Source organism: Hetaerina americana, unplaced genomic scaffold (genome assembly GCF_022747635.1).
Source record: "Hetaerina americana unplaced genomic scaffold, ioHetAmer1.1.p SCAF_2, whole genome shotgun sequence".
NCBI classification, from domain to species: Eukaryota; Metazoa; Arthropoda; class Insecta; order Odonata; family Calopterygidae; genus Hetaerina; species Hetaerina americana.
In genome coordinates, this window is record NW_027286763.1 from 59,784,672 (window position 1) to 59,802,525 (window position 17,854).

Here is a 17,854-nt window from a genome sequence, read left to right on the forward strand (position 1 = left end):
ATAAAAGCCTAACATAAATGATGGTTGATCAATGCTATCCCCCAAGAAACCATGAATGTTGGGCATAGTCCAGCCCACAAAATGGACAAAGTCCACCCACCGGTTGAACACCTCTGCCCTAGCTCACTCACCCTAACTTCTCATGATCATGTCTCTTTCTCCATCACAGTGAAGAGAGGACCATTAAAGCTTGCCTTTGGTGCAATAAATTAATTCCAGCAACTCTCATCTCTTCAAGATAGAGGAGGATTGGCAAATGATGCTTATTATCATTATTGTATGGTTAAGCCAAATTACTCCGCAAAACTAGGTTTATGTTCTTAAAATGCCCTTTCTCATTGCCCTTCTCTCTTTTACACTTAACTGATTTTAAATTTCCGAGGGTGAATTTTCAAAGAATCTGCCTGCAACATCTTCTCTTTTGGATGTGAATTTGTAAATTTATAAAGTATAAGCAGCTCATCTATAAGTGGCCAAAAAAATGCATTATGGTAAATGAAAAAGAAAAACTTTGTTCCAATCCACCACTTTATTTAGTGTTTATCCACTACTTTATTTAAAATAAAGTGGTGGATTGGAACAAAGTTTTTCTTTTTCATTTATTAAAATGAACTTCCACAAAGTTGAGGCTAAAACTATTGAGATAATGCATTATGGTGTTTAAAACAGACATTTGAAAAGATTTTGTCAAGCCAAATTCAGACTTGTCAATACTTTTTATTAAAAGATTAAAAAAAATAGCAAATATATGTTCAATAAGAACAAAATGAGGAATCCGTATTTATGAAGATTTAGATACAATAAATATACATGAAGATTTAGATGCAGGTCTGATTATGTGTTTGAAACTGACTATTCCAGAATGGCCCTAATTTCTGGTTCCACATTAATGGCAAAGTTTGACATTTTAGCATCAGAGTTGGGAATTGATTCATTCTAATCCTGAATGGTAGAGATGATTCTAGGGCAGGGATGGAATTGTATTGAAGAGTGTTTCTGGCAAACCTGGGAATATTTCTCTTGATATGAGACCAGAGTGGACTTCTACCTTGGCTAAATTGTTTGAATACTTTTCAGCGAAGAACATTTATCACACTGACAAAATCTAGTAAGTAATGCTCTCATGGGAAAAATTCAAGAGAGTAAATTACCAGTTAAAGATAAAGCATTTGAAATAGCATAGTGTCATCCATATTAATTGTGTACCTCCTCAGTCATACAGCTAGTCCATGTAGTATTATGGGCTGCTGAGTGAACATTGCTTAGAACTTAGCTGCTGATTCATGAAAATCTGCTCAAAATTAGGTGCCCAATTTCGCCTCGTAAATACATACATATGATAACCATGGTAATCAATCCAAGAATCAGTTTCATATACGAAGGTAGAGCTCACCTAATGCTTAGTCTTATATGGCATGTGAAATTCACACGTCAGGGTAGGGGGTCCAATTCTATTCCCTGTGCCACCTATGGTTTCCCAGGAAGATCTGGTACCCAAAAAATCATGCAGCTTGGGTGAAACTGAGGGTACCCAGAGTCCACCCAATGTTGTACCCATGCCTTATGGTCAGCAGCCCAGGACTCTTTTAACTATTAACATTAACGTATAAATGCTGAAATAACATGGTGAATAAACAAGGTGAGTTCATGGTTTAATGAATTACTGTTTTTTATATTATAGAGAGAGAGATGTATTAGTTAAGATGATGCACATTCCTATCCAAGTAATTCTTAAGTCACAGAAAATATTAGCAAGAAATATTGATGGACCTCTTCATTTTGTGTTAATTGATTTCTGCTGTACATTTTGTATTTTCCTCTTTCACTCTTGAATTTTATTTTGAAATACTTGATACTTCTATCATCTTACATAAAATAATTGGTGCTAGTTAGGCCATCATCCTGTCCTTCTATATTGCTTCACAAAAAACTTGCATTCACATTTTATTTCTCCAGTCGTTTGATATTTTATAACTTCTTCTTCTGCTCAGCATTATCCTAACCTTTGACAATCCAGCATGTCTTATCTCCCCTGTTTCTAGGCACACACTATTCTTACAGGCTATTACCATAGACTGCTAATGCCTTCCCAGAGTGACAGGTTTATTACTCATGTCCATAATTTTATGAGATAATGGTACTGGTTTTCCATTCACTTAATTATATTTATTTCTTTAAATTTTAGATGCATTGGCAGCCACATCACTGAGTAACAGATGATTTACGGGCTACCATATATAAAGAACCTTTACTCAATTTGGCTTTTCTGACCGTAATTGTAACAATAATCGTTGCTGGTCAGATTAGGTAGAACATCAAGCTTTACATTTTGTGATTACAAATTCTAGGCCAAGTCATCCCGCTGAAATACTGCAACTAGTATAAAAGTTGCTTGTTTGGTTAATATATCTCAATAACTTGACTTATAAGTTGTACATTGTAAATTAAAGGTCATTCATGTTCACCAAATTTCAATTCAAAATGTGTCGCTATTTTAAATGCCTGAAGTAGAAATTTTTTAGGTGCTCCAAAGTTATGTTGCTGTTTCTTTGCAATCTTACAAATATTGTTCAAAAATAACTCATTTTTCAACTTCCGTATAAACAGGTATGTAGTGCATTTACTTTTGCTAAAAGTCTGCTTAAATCTTCGACATTCAGGTCCAATAAGAGGGTGGCATATGGATGGAACAACAGAGAATGGTGCTCCAGTTGCCATTGGAGACTACTGGCATTATCCACTGCCCTCCAGGCCTATTTCCATTGGGTACATGGACTATGTGCACCCAGATACGAGAGCAGGCGTGGCCACTGGATGGACTGGTGGAGTGTGGGAAGGTGACAGTGGTGGGTCATTGAGAGAGAAGCGAGTCATGGCAAGGGGAGGAGTACGAAGAGCTCTGTCTGTGGGCGACATCAGAGTTGCAGCTAGCATTAGTGGTTCACCCTTTCCAAATCCGTCCGCATTCCCTGCCTCTTCTGATGGCAGTAGGACTTCACTAGGTGCTGAGTCAGATGATTTCCATAAGTACAAAGATGTTGCTCTTTGATGTTAATTGAGTGTAAAGTTTTTGTTGAGTTTTTCATGTTGGAAAGTAATAAAAATGCTAAGTACTTGTTAAATTTCCAGCTCAAGTGTGTTCCACGTAGTGAAAACTTGTGTGCAATACTGTTGGCCGTGTGATAGATTGATCATGAACCTTCTGGTGGGTAGTGCAGGTGCACCATTTGCGGTGGTGGAGTTTTACCATGGTCTGAGATTCACCAGGTCTTGATTCTTTACATTATTTTTATGAAAATTTGTGAAGGAGGACCTTAAGAGTACCTGAGGATGTAACACTGCTTTATGCAGCTAGTTTATAAACTTATCTAAGCAGTGGCATCAAAATGAAAGAAAAAATTGGATAGTCATAGGATCAGGTGCAATGATGATAGATCCAAGTTATTGGGTAAACAAGTCAATATACCAACCATAAAAATATATATATTGATAGTTTTTAAGGATATTTCTACATGTATATTTCTGTACATTTAACAAATATAAAAAGTGTAAATTTATACTGACACTGAGGGTGAAAGCTATGATATATGAAGCAATGCATTTGTTACAAAATGGGCTGTAATTATAATAAGTGCCATAATAAATTAATCTTTAATATAAACTTTAGCAGAATGCTAGTTGACTCTTAGGAAATGTAAGTGGAAAAATATTACAGCATATTTTAAGGAGAGTGAAAGCTGTGGTAGTAATACATGAGCCATTTTAATTACTTCAGTCATGATTGTTTGGCAATTTAATTACAAAGTAAAATTTTGTAATTTGGAAATAACATCCAACATATATGCGATTAGTTCTTTCAAATTTCCTTCACTAGTTGTTTAAGGGCTTATAATTTACAATATTCCTGTTACAATTTAGTGATTGAATTTGTTCTTAACATGCAATTTCTTGGATGCACTTGTAAAAAACAAATGGCAGAAATTCAGGGGAATATCATACTCTCATGTATTGCTATGAAGATTGAGTGCATGGTAAAAAGCATTGGTTTCTTACTTGGGCCTTTTTTCTGGGTGTTTACTGCGGAAGAAAAGGATGAAGTGAAAAAAATTTTAGTAGACTTATTTCAATTGTTTTATTTAGTTAGCATGTTATTTTCATCTTCAATTCAGGCACAGGTAAAGAAGACAAGATTAATAATTTACAACTATGAGATTGAGGAATGTCTAAAGAAATATTGGAAAGTGAATCCCAATTCCTTCAACTCATTAAATTAGTCACATGAACATTAGGCATTTTTACATTATAACAGTAATTGCAATTTTAACAAAGTCATGCATTCATTAGCTCAAAAATAGAGAAACTCCATTTTGAGAGCCTAAAAAAAATAATTGAGCCACTCACTAAGTTATTCTTCATAAGTTATGGACAATTATTCATTACAAAAATATAACACAAAATTAGTTATAGCATTTTTGAGATGTTTACCATCAGCCATCTCATTTAGAAATACTCAGGCAACAAGAACTTTGTCTAATAAATAACAGAGTTATCTTTCTTCTTCTTCTACATCTCCTGAAAATACTATTTTCAGGAGGTCACGACAATAATCTGCTTCCTCCTGAAAAGAAGTAATTATATCATTTTAATAAACACGTTTATAATCTTGATTAAGAGTAAAGTTAAAACATTGCTATATATATATAGATATACAACAAAGAAGAAAGGGATCAAATAATAATTACAGCTACAGTGTAATAACATACAAACTAATTCAGAAGTAGACCAAATGAGAAAAAATAGAATTCCCTCTTAAGCTTTGCCCATTTTGATAAACCACATTAAATTTCTCTACTAGGATTCTTTATTTTTTTGCTGAATTTTTAGCAGGAAGCTTTGTTTAGTGAAAGCAAGATTTAAAGAAACTCCGATAAATAGTAATTAATCATGACCTAGTCTTTCACTGGAGTTACTTCATGATTAGGATAAACACGGGAAATTTCCTTCAATTTAAGCTACTAATTGATTAGAATTCAGGAATTAGGGGTCAATGGGATTAATTACAGTCAATTACCATTTCTAAACTACAACAATTAATGCCAAATCTTGGCAACCACTCCCGTAATAGAAGCATTCAAAAAGCATCTGGGTTTTGATTAATCATACCATGTTGCATTTCTTTTTATCATTAAAAAAACAATGTATCTATTCTTCTGTGAATGGTTAATCACAATTTATGCGCCACTAATATATGTACACACTGAATCATTTAAAACTTTCAACCCCTACATATGCGAAGAGGAAAAGCCATTGCATTGCCAGAAAGGTACTTACAAATCCAAGTTCTTTGGGTATTTCTTTCAACATGTAAACAGTAAATTTCTAGGCTGTAAGATATTAAAGTGAGTCACCAAAAATACCATTTTTATCCAAACCAAATTAACATTTTTTTCTTTTCACGAGTCAAAAATGTTCAGTAATAACATATTAATTGAGCTCTATCATAATTTTTAAAAACTTAATGATTGACTACATGCATATGATATTACAGTTGTGCATACTCTACACTATTTAAGTGGTGTGTTATAGAGTATGCGATCATTTGACTGATCATATGCACTGCAACATTGCCCCGTGCAATGAGAAAATTCTATGAATAATAGAATTCTAGGAGTGTGCAGTGCCACTCCAAATACATATTGATAAATAATGACCTGAGCATAACATTCACACCGTCAAACTACAGTGTATAGTCATAGTCAAAAAAATTCATTGTAAAATCCAGCCAAATTAATGCAAATGAATATTATACATCAATATATAAAATGTATTTCATATTTCTTCTGCACATTGAATACTACCACTTTTCTGCTATTTATATTCTAGAAGTACTGTACCAGTGAATCTTTAGGGACAAATTTTTAAATCTCTAGTTCTAACTCTGGGTACCAATTATAAAATAAACGAAAGAAATAAAGTGAGTCTAATAAATCACACAACTACTATAGTGAACACTCTTAAATTACATTTTGAAACTTGATCAATTTAAATGCTTGCTTAACTACGGTACTCGTTAAGAATCACTGTCCACCTTAGTTACAGTAACATCCATTGTTCTGGTAAGTGGCTGAAGCATGACTTGAAGGTAGGAAAAATTAGAGCATATAAATAAATTGATAAATACCGAAGCTTAAACATACAATTATGAAAAACCATGATGACTTGTGGCAACATGTGAGGGAGTTTGAATTACTGTAATCTATCTACATACTACAACTCCACTAAGCATGGTTTACATATGGACACCACTAAATTTGGTTATTACAAATTTATTGCTCACATATCTTACAAGAATATAAAGAGAAGAATTTGGTGACCAGTTGATTAGCATTCACTAAACACGCTTTCAGTCCAAAAAAATTATACGAGGGTCATCCGGAAAGTAGTACCCGTTCGTGAAATAAAGACACAAAAGTAAATATTAACAAACATAAAAAATTTTATTTGAAAGAGGATACTTTAAACTACTTCTCAACATAATCTCCAAGCAAATTAAGGCATTTGTCATAACGTGTGACAAGTTTCTGTATTCCTGCTGCATAGTCCTTCGCCGCCAGCTCATTGAGATACGCGAGGGACCCATCTTGCACAAATTTTTGCATAATGCAGATGGTGTTTAACAATTTCATGAACAATTGTTCGAGAAACATTGGGAAAATGCTCACAGATGTCATCAATTGTGACGCGCCGATCGTTCCTCACGAATTCGTCAACTGAGCTCACCAGTTGGTCTGTAATGACAGACGGTCTCCCCGAACGCTCATCGTCGTGTGTGTTCCCCCTCCCCATGTTGAAGTTGCGACACCACCGCCGAACAGACGACTCGTCCATTACATTGTCTCCATACACCTCCTTTAATTGGCGATGAATATCACATGGGCGAACGTTTCTTGCATTGAGGAATTTAATCACTGCCCTCACTTCACAACTGGCGGCGTTCTCAATTTTTTTAAACATTGTAAACAATCACAGAAACAACACAGGCAATGCTAGCGTCACGCAACTTGGCTCAGAGAAGGCAGACAAGCCACTGAAGCTATCTGACCTCGTCCAGCGGCTACTCGCGTCGTCAGCACTTCATGCGGCACGAACGGGTACTACTTTCCGGATGACCCTCGTACATTCAATTAGCAATTCATTACTTTCACTTGAGCTCGTTGACATTCTATATGCAATGAAACACTTGATGTAAAACATCAGTTAAGAGCTCCAATAACCAATAATACCATGAAATATTCTGGGTGGCAAGATTTCTCCAAGGTCTATAAAAATTGAATTTTCCTACAGTCATAAAATTTCACCATTATTTGCAATTATTGCAAGCTTATCACCCACACCCCTGACACTAAGGTAGTGCCTCACATCTCATACAACTTAACAGTTTAAAAAACTTTGTATCTTCTGATTTTTAAAATATTTAGTGGCATTCCATTACAGCATTTGTTGGCTACAACTGTTGCAAACCATATACCAAATAAAACTATGTCCCTCCCTTCAACTTCTGATGAGGCCTTTAAGAAATTAAGAAGGGTGAAAAGAGATCATGCACGCAGACTCTTGAGTCATTGCTGCAAGGATGTAGTGACTCAAAATACACACTACCCAAATCAGCCGTGAGAAATATATGCATGCCCTTAAAGAACAGAAACATCTGAAAACATTGCAATCAGCCCATAATACTAAATTTTGCTGAGGAACATTCCTTACCCTGAACTCATCCTTCCCTCTTATTGACTGTAGGTGATATTCCAAAGATCTACGCAGGCCAAGCTCAGGCCGGCGACATGCGGACTGTGCCCTTTCATTATCCCTTATCAACGTTAATAAAGCCGAAAGAAGATGTTCTAAACTCCTCCCTCCATTCGAGCCACTTGAGCTGAATCCAGGCTGCTGCTGCTGCACTACCAGTGCAGCTAGTTGCTCCACAAATCCCATATTGCACAGTGAATCTGTAGATACATAATGTTCACATCATGACATCTTCTAGGTTAATCATCAACAGCAGCTAAGGACACAACACAGCTTAATTTAAGCTCAATTGTAAATAACTTACTTTCTCTTTAATATTGAGCCAAAGTGGTCACGTTGTACCAAGAAGAGTAAACTGACATTGTCCTCTCATAATTTGTTAGCCAAATGAAGATTATACTATGTAGTTTTGATTAAATCAGCATCGATGGTGCTTCTTTGTAAGATACATTTCAATGGAAATTCCATGCTTGGATGGAGTTTTCATTATGTTCTGCTGTACTAAACAACATATTGGGAAATCTTGACTTTCCAATTCAATTTAGAGGAAGCTTTAGTTCTCTTAAAAGTCTCTCATGGATATGTGAATAAGGGTATATGAAACAGTTACAATGGTATCTAGTAGGCAACCCTTTAGATTATTACAGAAAGCGTTATTGAAAGCTGATTTAAAGACTACATAGGGTTACAAACTTAAGTGAGCTATTAAAAAAAGACATGAAAATCATAAAATATCATATATCTATATTTTCTGCTCCGTTAATATAATTTTATTCTCATTTAGGTCATCAAAATGGCACTTAAAAGCTAGAGGCACTGGCTACATAATGATGACAGCATATAATTTCTTTGTACAGGGGTGCGGTGTCAAGTGATCAAAACATGGTATATAGCTATTTCACTCTTTTTGAATGTGTAAATTGTCCCCTGACTTATCAAGCCAAAATCTGAGACTGAATTAAATGGATTTTCAGCAATACTGGCAACCCTAATTGCAACTGCTTTAAAACCTTTTATGATACAATCACATTATTTTAAAATTTTCGGCACACTAGTGAGAGAGGCTTTGTATTTTGGACTCACCTAGAGAAATGGTCTACTGGTATCACAACCAAATTCAGAAGGCATTAGCACATAACATAAAAACACTCACCTATTATTTCTGGATTTTGTGTACACAATGACGTTAGTAGAAAGGACGATTTTGTCTTAAGCTTCTCCACATGGCTTTGCATTGAACGCAATAAGACAGAAAACCCATCATGCTGCGAAAACGTACTCAATGCCTTAGGATTATCTCTCAGAATACCTAAAAAATCAAAGGAACAATTTATTGACAAAACCCAACACTAAAACTTCAACTTATAATTCTGAAACAATCCATTACTTTATTTAATACGTGTCCTCACATGAAATAGCATATAGAGCTTTAACACGAGTTAACTCATTACGACTGTGATCCAACAATTTCAGCAAAATCGAGAGCAAATTTAATTCAATCGCTCTCTCCTGGCAATACGGATTATTCTGCGTCAACTCCGCCATCACGTTAGCAGCCTTCCACTGCAAGGATGGATGACAGGAAAGTAGACATGGCTCAAAAACTGTGAAGCCTCCGATTTTATGAAAATCTGTAACAAAGCAATGCCGTGTAAATGCATGACAAGCAACAAAATAATTAAAGGGTCATTTAAATATTAGCATAACGACAGTTATCCACTATCTATTCCCACCATTAGCCACATCCAAATTCTCAACGCATCCAGCCACAGTTTCTAATGCTTCTTCGTACTCTTTTGGATCATCATCTATGGTGAGAGAACCAGCATTTTTCAAGAGATCAATAGCTTGGAGTAAAATTTGTATTACATCTGTGGTCATATACTTCAAGGCATTGTCAAGCCATTTCTTGCGCTGAAAATAAATATCCGGTATTGACAAAATACGTGTTTACTACACAGCGGTTAAATTAACTTTGAAGGCCGCTCAATCTATCATCAGTATTGCCACCTTCTTGCTTCTTTTAAGACTAACGCGAGGTCGACACCCACTCACGATTTCTCTTAAAGAAACTTAAGCGAAAAACATGGCATGGGAACATACCTCATCGTCCATTGGAAGAACCTGCGAGCTGGATTGTCCCTGACTCCTTGCTTCCATACTGAATCTTAACAGATCTTGCAAATTGGAGGGTTGTCTAGGTTGATTAGGATTTCTAGTAACATTTTCTCCGTCTTGCCTACTATCAGGATTATGAGTAATTGCACCAATAGCCCTCGGCATCCTGTTATTGTCGTTTCCTGAGTTCTTGGAACCCATATCGTAATACTATAAACAACGTTTATGCTTTAAAATAAGCAGAAGGAAGACATATGACGAGCTACCTACTAATATGCAACAATCCTTAACAAATTTCGTCACCCAAATTCTCCATCGACCTCACTCTTTCCCTTTTTATATGGTATTCGATTGTTGATCGACGATCGATCAAATCGTGAAAAATCGAAACCAAAGCTATAATCGACCTAAATGGCGCCAATAGTCGAGTTGGACGAAAACGGATAACATAAGCAAAATCCATGTTAATTGGTACGTAGCCTTATAAATATTGCTAATGTTAGTAAAGTATATTAATTAATAAAGACTCTACTTTTTCCAAATCTGGAGGTCGACCAAAACGCCCCGAGTATACATTCTTAGGAACCCCTCTATTGTATTTTCAACCTGAGAGAGACACATCAAAATATTGAATATACCTCTTGTATCTTAAGGGGAATGAAAAAGAAGCGTATTCTCGCCGATTAAAATTTTAATTCTTGATAGTCAAAGCTTTGAACCGCTGAGAGCTCAAACTAAACTAGCATTGAATAGATTGCTATATCTAATTTAAATCATTTATTTTATGCATAGCAATACCATAACCTGTGCATTCACTGGCAATGCACAAAGAGTTGCATCAATCTAAACTCCAATTTTCAATCACAGAGCAGTCCACTCCTCTTCTATGGAGTTAAAGTACAAACAACTATTTTATACCACATCTCTCTTCCGATATCTTTCTCTTTATTTACTGCAAAGAGTTGTTCCTGCTGACTTATTGAAATTATTTAGTATTCGATGTAGAGTAGATATAGACAATATAAACTACAATATTTTAATGATTATGTAACCACATTTGTCGCATTATGGATAATAATCCAATTTTTGTTGTGTGTCTATTATTAATCGTATTATAATTAATGTTGTGTTCTGAAAATGTGCGGCAATTTCCATCTCAATGAAATTTTGATTCATTTTACCCCATTACTTCAGTGGACTCTAAAGAGTCCCTGAATTTTCATTACCTTTGTATTTCCATGTATTTCGGGGCCTAAAATGATATGATTTGATTTGTGTTACTTTAGGAACAGCAATCGAATCATTGTACCAGATATTCCTGGGAAACCATAACTGTGACAGAGAAAGGAACTCTCCCCCACCCTGATGTTTGAATTCCACATGCCGTCAGGCTTCGTTCTGGGTGAACTCTACCATCATTTCCCAAACCAACCTTTTGGTTGATTACTGGTTACTGATGTTAATGGTTTTTTTTTACTGAGGAAAAGGCTGTGATGGAGAGAAGCATGATAAGTAAGTGAGTATAAATAGAAAAAGAATAGGGATGTAGGACAGAATGAGGGGAGATGGAAATCATGTAGCATTGAAGAACTGTTTTTTGGTAGTATGGGGTGTCATATTTTGCCTTGTTAGGTGAGACTAAGAAATGTTGGAGTACCCAGTCTGTGCCTATCTAAACCCTACCTTAAAACAGTAGACTACCAAATAATACTATGATATGATAATATATGCTGATATAGATAAATGCATATGCATTTATTTATCATTATATATAATGAATGCTTTTTATTTAAGATATTTTTCATTGTAAGTCACAATATAAAAAGATCCAAGAATAGTTACTGAATAAAGAAGGAGTATTTATTGAATAAATATCAAGATTATACTGAATTGGACTGCTTTCATTTGGCTAAAGGAGTTTTTATGGAATTCACTGGCACAAATACACTCACAACAGTGTAGAGCAGTAGTCAATAGTGTAAGTTACACAGTTGGAAATTACCAAATGTGCAAGCAGCAAGTAAACCTGCCACATCTACTAGAAGATAGCTTTGTTGCTGAATTGAATATGCACATAATAAGCCCAATTGCACCCGCATGTCATGTTACAAATTAAATGTATGGATATATTTCTCTTCCCTGTACTGTTATTGGTACTCTTGTGAATACAGTATTCAGAGAGCCACTTGACCTAAGATTTGTTGAAGTTGTCATTGGGCACCTAATTTATAGCAGATTTTCATGAATCAGCGGCTAAGTTCTAAAAAATGTTCATTCAGCAGCCCGTAATACTACATGGACTAGCTGTATGACTAGGGTTGTGGAGTCAAAATAATTTTTTCAACTTGGGCTTAGTAATTTAATTACTCCATTGCTTGCTTATTCATTGCAAACAATCATATTTTCAATAATGAATTCTTTTCCAGAAATGTGCCATTTTTATGAAAAACCTAAACATTCAGTGAATGTTAGGGTTGGGTCAATTACCATAAATCAATTTAAATTTGATTTTTATATTTTTGACAATAATTTTCATGAAACTAAAGAAAACTCTAAAAAGTTATATCTCCCTTTTGATTGAATTTTTATCTTAGCTGTTCTGATCCAAACTTTGATGAATCATACAGGTAATAAATGTGGTACCCATTTTTCAAAATTAAGTTTCATAAACTGACCTTTTTTTCTCAATATTACAGTAGAATAAGCAAATATGTTGATTAGGAATTTAAATATGGCGAAAATCATTAAAAGCTCCTACTAACAAATTAAGTACCACCATAAAGGAATCAAAGTATTATTTGGTATAAAGTAACCATTTCCAGTAATTCAATTAATATGAGAGTTAATTTAATGATTTAGGGTAGAGCTCAATTTGTTCTAGTCCTAATGGGTGTTTTAAATTTAGGTACCTTTTGGGGTAGGTAATGTTATTCCTTTCCAATGCTGCTTCAAATTTCCTAAGATCTGGCACATGGATGATATTGCTGCTTGGGTAAAGAGGAAGCTATCCAGAAGTTTCAACCAAATTTTAATGTGGAATCCTCAAGAAGGTAGACACTCGGCCCAAATATCATGCAAGATAACAATACTGCAAAAAATATGTTACCCAAAAGCACCTTTTATTTTTCTGATGGGCTATAACTATTTACTGCTTATTGATACAAAAGTGGAGGAGATTTGGCAAGCTTCCAGCTGACACCTTTTATGCCTTCAAAACAAAACTAATACTTTTAGATTCAAAGCATTATAGGTGATTTTTTAGCACATACTGGATACTGATCATAAATTTCAGTAAAAGATAGTTGGATTCATGTAGGCAAAATTATGGCTGCCTTTAGCTTATGACATTTTTGTAAGTGGATATTTTTCTATACTTAATTAAAAGTCTCATTATTGGATTAATTACAAAGGTTTATACTATTTTTAACAAATCATACTTAGATACATACCCTTCAAGTTGTTCAGTTACAGGGTAGCAAAGTCAAAAAGGCATGACTCTATATTTCTGGATTCTTACCACCTTTCTGCCACTAATTTATCCAGTCTGCCTTCTCATAATTTATCCAGTCTGTCTTCTCCCTGCTAACTTCTTTCACCTCTGTCGCATTTATGCAGTGTGTCATGCATTGCCTTCTATTCATGATGGTACTGTTTAAACTTGATCATTGTCATAAAAAGTCTGTTTGGAAAGGATCCAGTCAAGCAATAGTTCGAGAAAAGAAGCTTACCTTTAACTAGGAGACCTTTGTCTCCTTCTATACCCTTGGGACCTCACGCACCTACATGTATACTAGCATCTCTTCCACTTTTAAAAAAAATCAGCTAAGTCTTTTTTTCGGAATGGTCATTAGCTGCCTTGTCGCATTCTCTTTTATCTTGTCAAGGATTTTGTGCTCCAGTTGTAGCAAACTTGCTCGAAGCCTCAAACCAACTGACCTGGGTTTTCTAAAATAGGTCAAATTGAAGATGAGTCATAGGTCTACGGCTATAACCCTGAAATAAAAGCCCAGTCTTTCCAACAGTTGGTTGATGAGTTAAGAAGAATGCAACGAGACAGTTGATAACCATTTCAAAAAAGGACTTTACCAATTGTTTTTTAAAGTGTCAGAGATGCTGGGATAAGGGTGAGGTCCTTAAGGGAGTACTTCAAAGGGGACTAAGGTCTCATTGCTCTAGATAGGCTTTTTTCCTGAAAATATTGTATGGCTAGATAGTTCTAGACAGACCTCATATATGAATCAATGATCAAAGTCACCCATGACTTTCTAAGTCTGCCCTTTCCTCTTAAAATATTCAATTCATTCATGTATCTGCTGGGTGACTGACCAACATCCATCCTCTCAACACAACTAAACCAGCAAAGCACACTTCAGTCATGCTCATCTATTACTGGGACATTGAATTCACATTTTTCCATGCCCACTAATTCCTGACCAGATCTCTATTATTTTAACTACAGATTCTCTTTAAGTGACCTAACCAACTGTATTTATTAACTATCTGTGCCTTATCCTTATCATAAGCTCTGCTTCCTTTTAATTAACATGGTAAGTGGTTGGTACGTTTTACTCATATATAGGTACTGCTATTTATCTGACCTTAGGCAAACATTGACTGTTGCATATACTTCATATGATACTAAGGAATATCTGCTGGTATCCACATGGATTTAAGCTCATCTAATCTATCATCTTTCGCAAACATTTTGCTATGCTAAAAATTTCCCATTTTCTCAGTTATTTCAGGTTTACCCCAACCATGGTAACATTTTTCATTTTGTCCTTATAAAATAAAATCATGTTCTTTGTTTTGGATATATTTGCCTTCCATTAAAATTCTCTCTTACCCTATGAAAACTATTCACAGCTCATTGTGCATTATAAAGCTCAGATGCTGGGGACGGGTACTTCTCTAATAATACTTTTCTAACTACATACCACTACTTAACTTAACCTTACGTTATACTCTCCCTTATGTTGAAATAAATAAATTGAACACTCAAGATAACAGGTACAAGGAAACCACGGAGAGGTTGGGGTTTTTTTTACCTACATTCCCTCTCCTAACCCCTTGTTTTCTTTCAAGTCGATTGGAAATCGAAATTATGAAATTGAAAAATTACTAGCGTGACGTATACTTTTCGACTAAACAAATCAGTTGGAACGTCGATAGATGCTTCTAAAATTCAAGAACTGTATTATTTCAGGGATGCGGCACCAGGTGGATGTGAAGTTAACCAACTCGCCGTCCGGTGCACGATTGACGGCATTCCGATTAGCATTGCTCGAAGGCCATGGCTTATAATCCATGACCTTGAATTGCTCATGCCAATGTGGTGATGCATAATTTCCCGATATTCTGGCCTTTTTGATTTGGATAACTGCTAAAATTTTTCAGTATAGTTATGATGGTATTGAATGATTTTCTGACTAGCCAGAAAAAGCAAGCAAAAAGTTCTCAGCGGCGAATATCCTGAGCGACGGGCGTTGGTTTTGACCTACAATCCTCCAATATTTTAGGCGTTGGTCATATATTGTCGCTTGCTTCCCAGATCGTGGGCAGCAGGTGAAAGCGCGTAATCTTCTGCTTGCTCAACTGTCTTCCCTTAGATATCTTGAGAAGAAAGCGCAAGAGCGGATAGGCATGCGAGCGAGCAAACGTTCCACCGTGGAAGTGGCATATCTCGCCCCCCGTGTAGGATAAAAGATTTATTCTTGCGCTCTGATGAAACTGTGTTTGCATTCAGACTCGTTGGGAGAATTTTCCTCTAGGGAGGAAAGGGCTAGAAAGGTTAAAAAATTCGGCAAAACGGTATATTTCCCTCATTGATGGAAAAAAGAGCATATTTCTCTTCACCGATCGCCTTCCCACTTCGAAAAGCTTGCTTGGACCACATTTGCCCCTACGCGTATTTCATACGTCGGTAGTAGTTAATTCTTGAAAGATAGGTGATGATCTGAAAAAGAACCTTAGTTATCATACCAGGGATCTTAAGGAAATATTTCCTGGTTACCTAGTTCAAATTGCGGGTTTAATTTGGAGCAAATAAGTAATACCAAATATCATATGAATAGGTAGGAGGACATATCAGATGAGCGAGGGTTTGTCAAAATTTAATGAATCACAATACATACCTTACTAATCCATATACTTGGGATTTCCACCTTGATTCGGGACGCAATATTTTTTAATTAAGAACCAAATGTGTCCTACTGTACACGGTCAAATATTCCTTCTCCGACTTGACTAAAATAGAGGCGCTAAAATTCTTATTAAATATTTTTATATTTTGTTTGATGTATTGTCGTCTCTACCGAGCGAAGTTGAAGCTGCGTCTTCCCCGTGGAAAATTTTGAATAATCTTAATGCCCATCAATCTTCCCATGAAATTTGGAATGTAGCCTATTAGGAAGTTATAACTATTCGTGGAAGGGAGGTCTTGAGGCTATGGTAAAATGTTTAATTGCAACTATAAATAGCACATTGTGTACTTCCGAAATAATTACCTACTTATTTTGATCATGAATTTTTACTTATGTGCATACCTCATAAAGTAATGGTATCTTAATAATTTAGTTCTTGGGAGGAGTATTTTTTAAATGTAAGGGTAACAAGAAAGCTGTTATTTTCTGGGCTTCGTATAACAGTAGCCAAGAATATGCGTTTTGTAGAGGTTACCCGTGTTTAGTTATAACATAGGTAGGGTTGACTGGGTTGGCACCATCGGTACCCCACCAACTCACCAATAAAATGTTTGAGTCACAAAATGACAAGTTGAGAAATAAAGTGGCCCAAGTCTCTCATTCCAATAGTATCTCAGTTGGCCGTTAATTTCATTCCACCCTCAGATACTTGTATACTCGTACATTGAAGTCCGCCATGGGAAAGGGGGGAATGAGCTCTTACGGCCTTGATAACTTAAATGCCATGGAAATATTCTTCTTATAACATCTTGTGTTTGACACCAAGCGTGTAAGTAAAGGGAAGGCTGTTTTCCGGTGATTTACGGGGAATTTTAATCCCCTTCAGGATTCAACACATGGTCAACAATCATACGGACATGAACCCAACTTCACGCCCTTGTGGTTATGAACAGGAAATAAGAATGTTGGCGTGATGATTAGCTTTCTAAGCAACTGGTTTGGCACAAATCTATTGGAATGATTCTTATACCGTTTGATGAAATTAGGAAGATCGTGGCCCACGGTCCTCAATCGCGTTCTTGGAAGCAGCCTGTAACTCATCAGTATTAATTTAGACGCATTGGAAGATCGTGAGTCAACAATGTTGGAAATTTCCCAGCCAACCCTGATGGTAACTGTTCCGATTTTCTTATAACAGTTGAGCTTTCGACGTAAAATCGCCAAGTACGGACTATCACCAAGGAGAATTATGAAAAAAAATAACGTTTGATTTTTTCTTCTCGCTTTTAACTATTTACAATAGTCAGTATCATTCATGTTTTTTCCTATGATATTTTTTCTGCGGATGTGAGTCATAATTATTTCATTTTATAAGACCTTTTGGTGCATGAATGTCTAAGAAGTTTCGTTAAGGAAATTTTACGGTCACAAATTGCCTGTTTTCACCTGAAAATCTTTTCAAGGTGTTTCTTATGTCGATAAGATTGTACACGTACGTTAGAATTTTTAACGGGCGAACACTACCATGCAGAGAATTGGCTCACCTTTAGTGATATTGGTACCTTATTGATACCCGTGGCTGAAAGTCACCAGAAGAGATCGAAATTCCCCAACTTTGAGTAGTATGTTATATAGTACCAAACGGGAGCGCACATGGTATCATAATTTAATCGATCTAATATGTTAGGTAATCGCGTGGTTGAGGTTTTGTACTCCACCGTGAATACTGATTTATCTGCTGCCCGACAACAGTCATGCACATTGGGTTAAAATCGTGACCTAAGGGC

At 35.8% G+C, this 17,854-nt stretch overlaps 2 protein-coding genes across 4 annotated transcripts in view; one reads left to right on the plus strand and one right to left on the minus strand.

The window, feature by feature from the left end:
• Positions 1 to 3,122, plus strand: part of Rcd6 (Reduction in Cnn dots 6) — a 214,420-nt gene extending 211,298 nt beyond the window's left edge. For both annotated transcript variants that reach the window (XM_071584863.1, XM_071584864.1), the window contains one exon: positions 2,661 to 3,122. In XM_071584863.1, the coding sequence (XP_071440964.1) occupies positions 2,661 to 3,049 (389 nt within the window). In that variant the 3' untranslated portion in view covers positions 3,050 to 3,122. The remainder of the gene's footprint in view (positions 1 to 2,660) is intronic.
• A 599-nt stretch (positions 3,123 to 3,721) lies between these two features.
• Positions 3,722 to 10,255, minus strand: LOC139687627 (hsp70-binding protein 1). Of its 2 annotated transcripts, none has more exons than XM_071584866.1 (7): positions 10,228 to 10,255; positions 9,910 to 10,134; positions 9,540 to 9,720; positions 9,216 to 9,437; positions 8,960 to 9,115; positions 7,765 to 8,006; positions 3,722 to 4,618 (listed from the first exon to the last, which is right to left on the minus strand). In XM_071584866.1, the coding sequence occupies exons 2-7, from the start codon at positions 10,123 to 10,125 to the stop codon at positions 4,547 to 4,549; spliced, it is 1,089 nt and encodes a 362-aa protein (XP_071440967.1). In that variant the 5' UTR covers positions 10,126 to 10,134; positions 10,228 to 10,255; the 3' UTR covers positions 3,722 to 4,546. The 2 variants fall into 2 exon arrangements, with proteins under 2 accessions (XP_071440967.1, XP_071440966.1); XM_071584865.1 differs by having other exon boundaries at positions 10,216 to 10,255.
• Between the last annotated feature and the right edge of the window lie 7,599 nt (positions 10,256 to 17,854).

What these genes read in the sequence shown, in the direction of transcription:
- LOC139687627 (XM_071584866.1), bottom strand. Translation starts at nt 10,125, where the DNA reads ATGGGTTCCAAGAACTCAGGAAACGACAATAACAGGATGCCGAGGGCT. An exon ending in TTCTTCCAATGGACGATGAG is followed by an intron (nt 9,721 to 9,909) that starts GTATGTTCCCAT and finishes ATTTATTTTCAG; the next exon opens with CGCAAGAAATGGCTTGACAA. An exon ending in ACAAAATCCAGAAATAATAG is followed by an intron (nt 8,007 to 8,959) that starts GTGAGTGTTTTT and finishes ATGTATCTACAG; the next exon opens with ATTCACTGTGCAATATGGGA.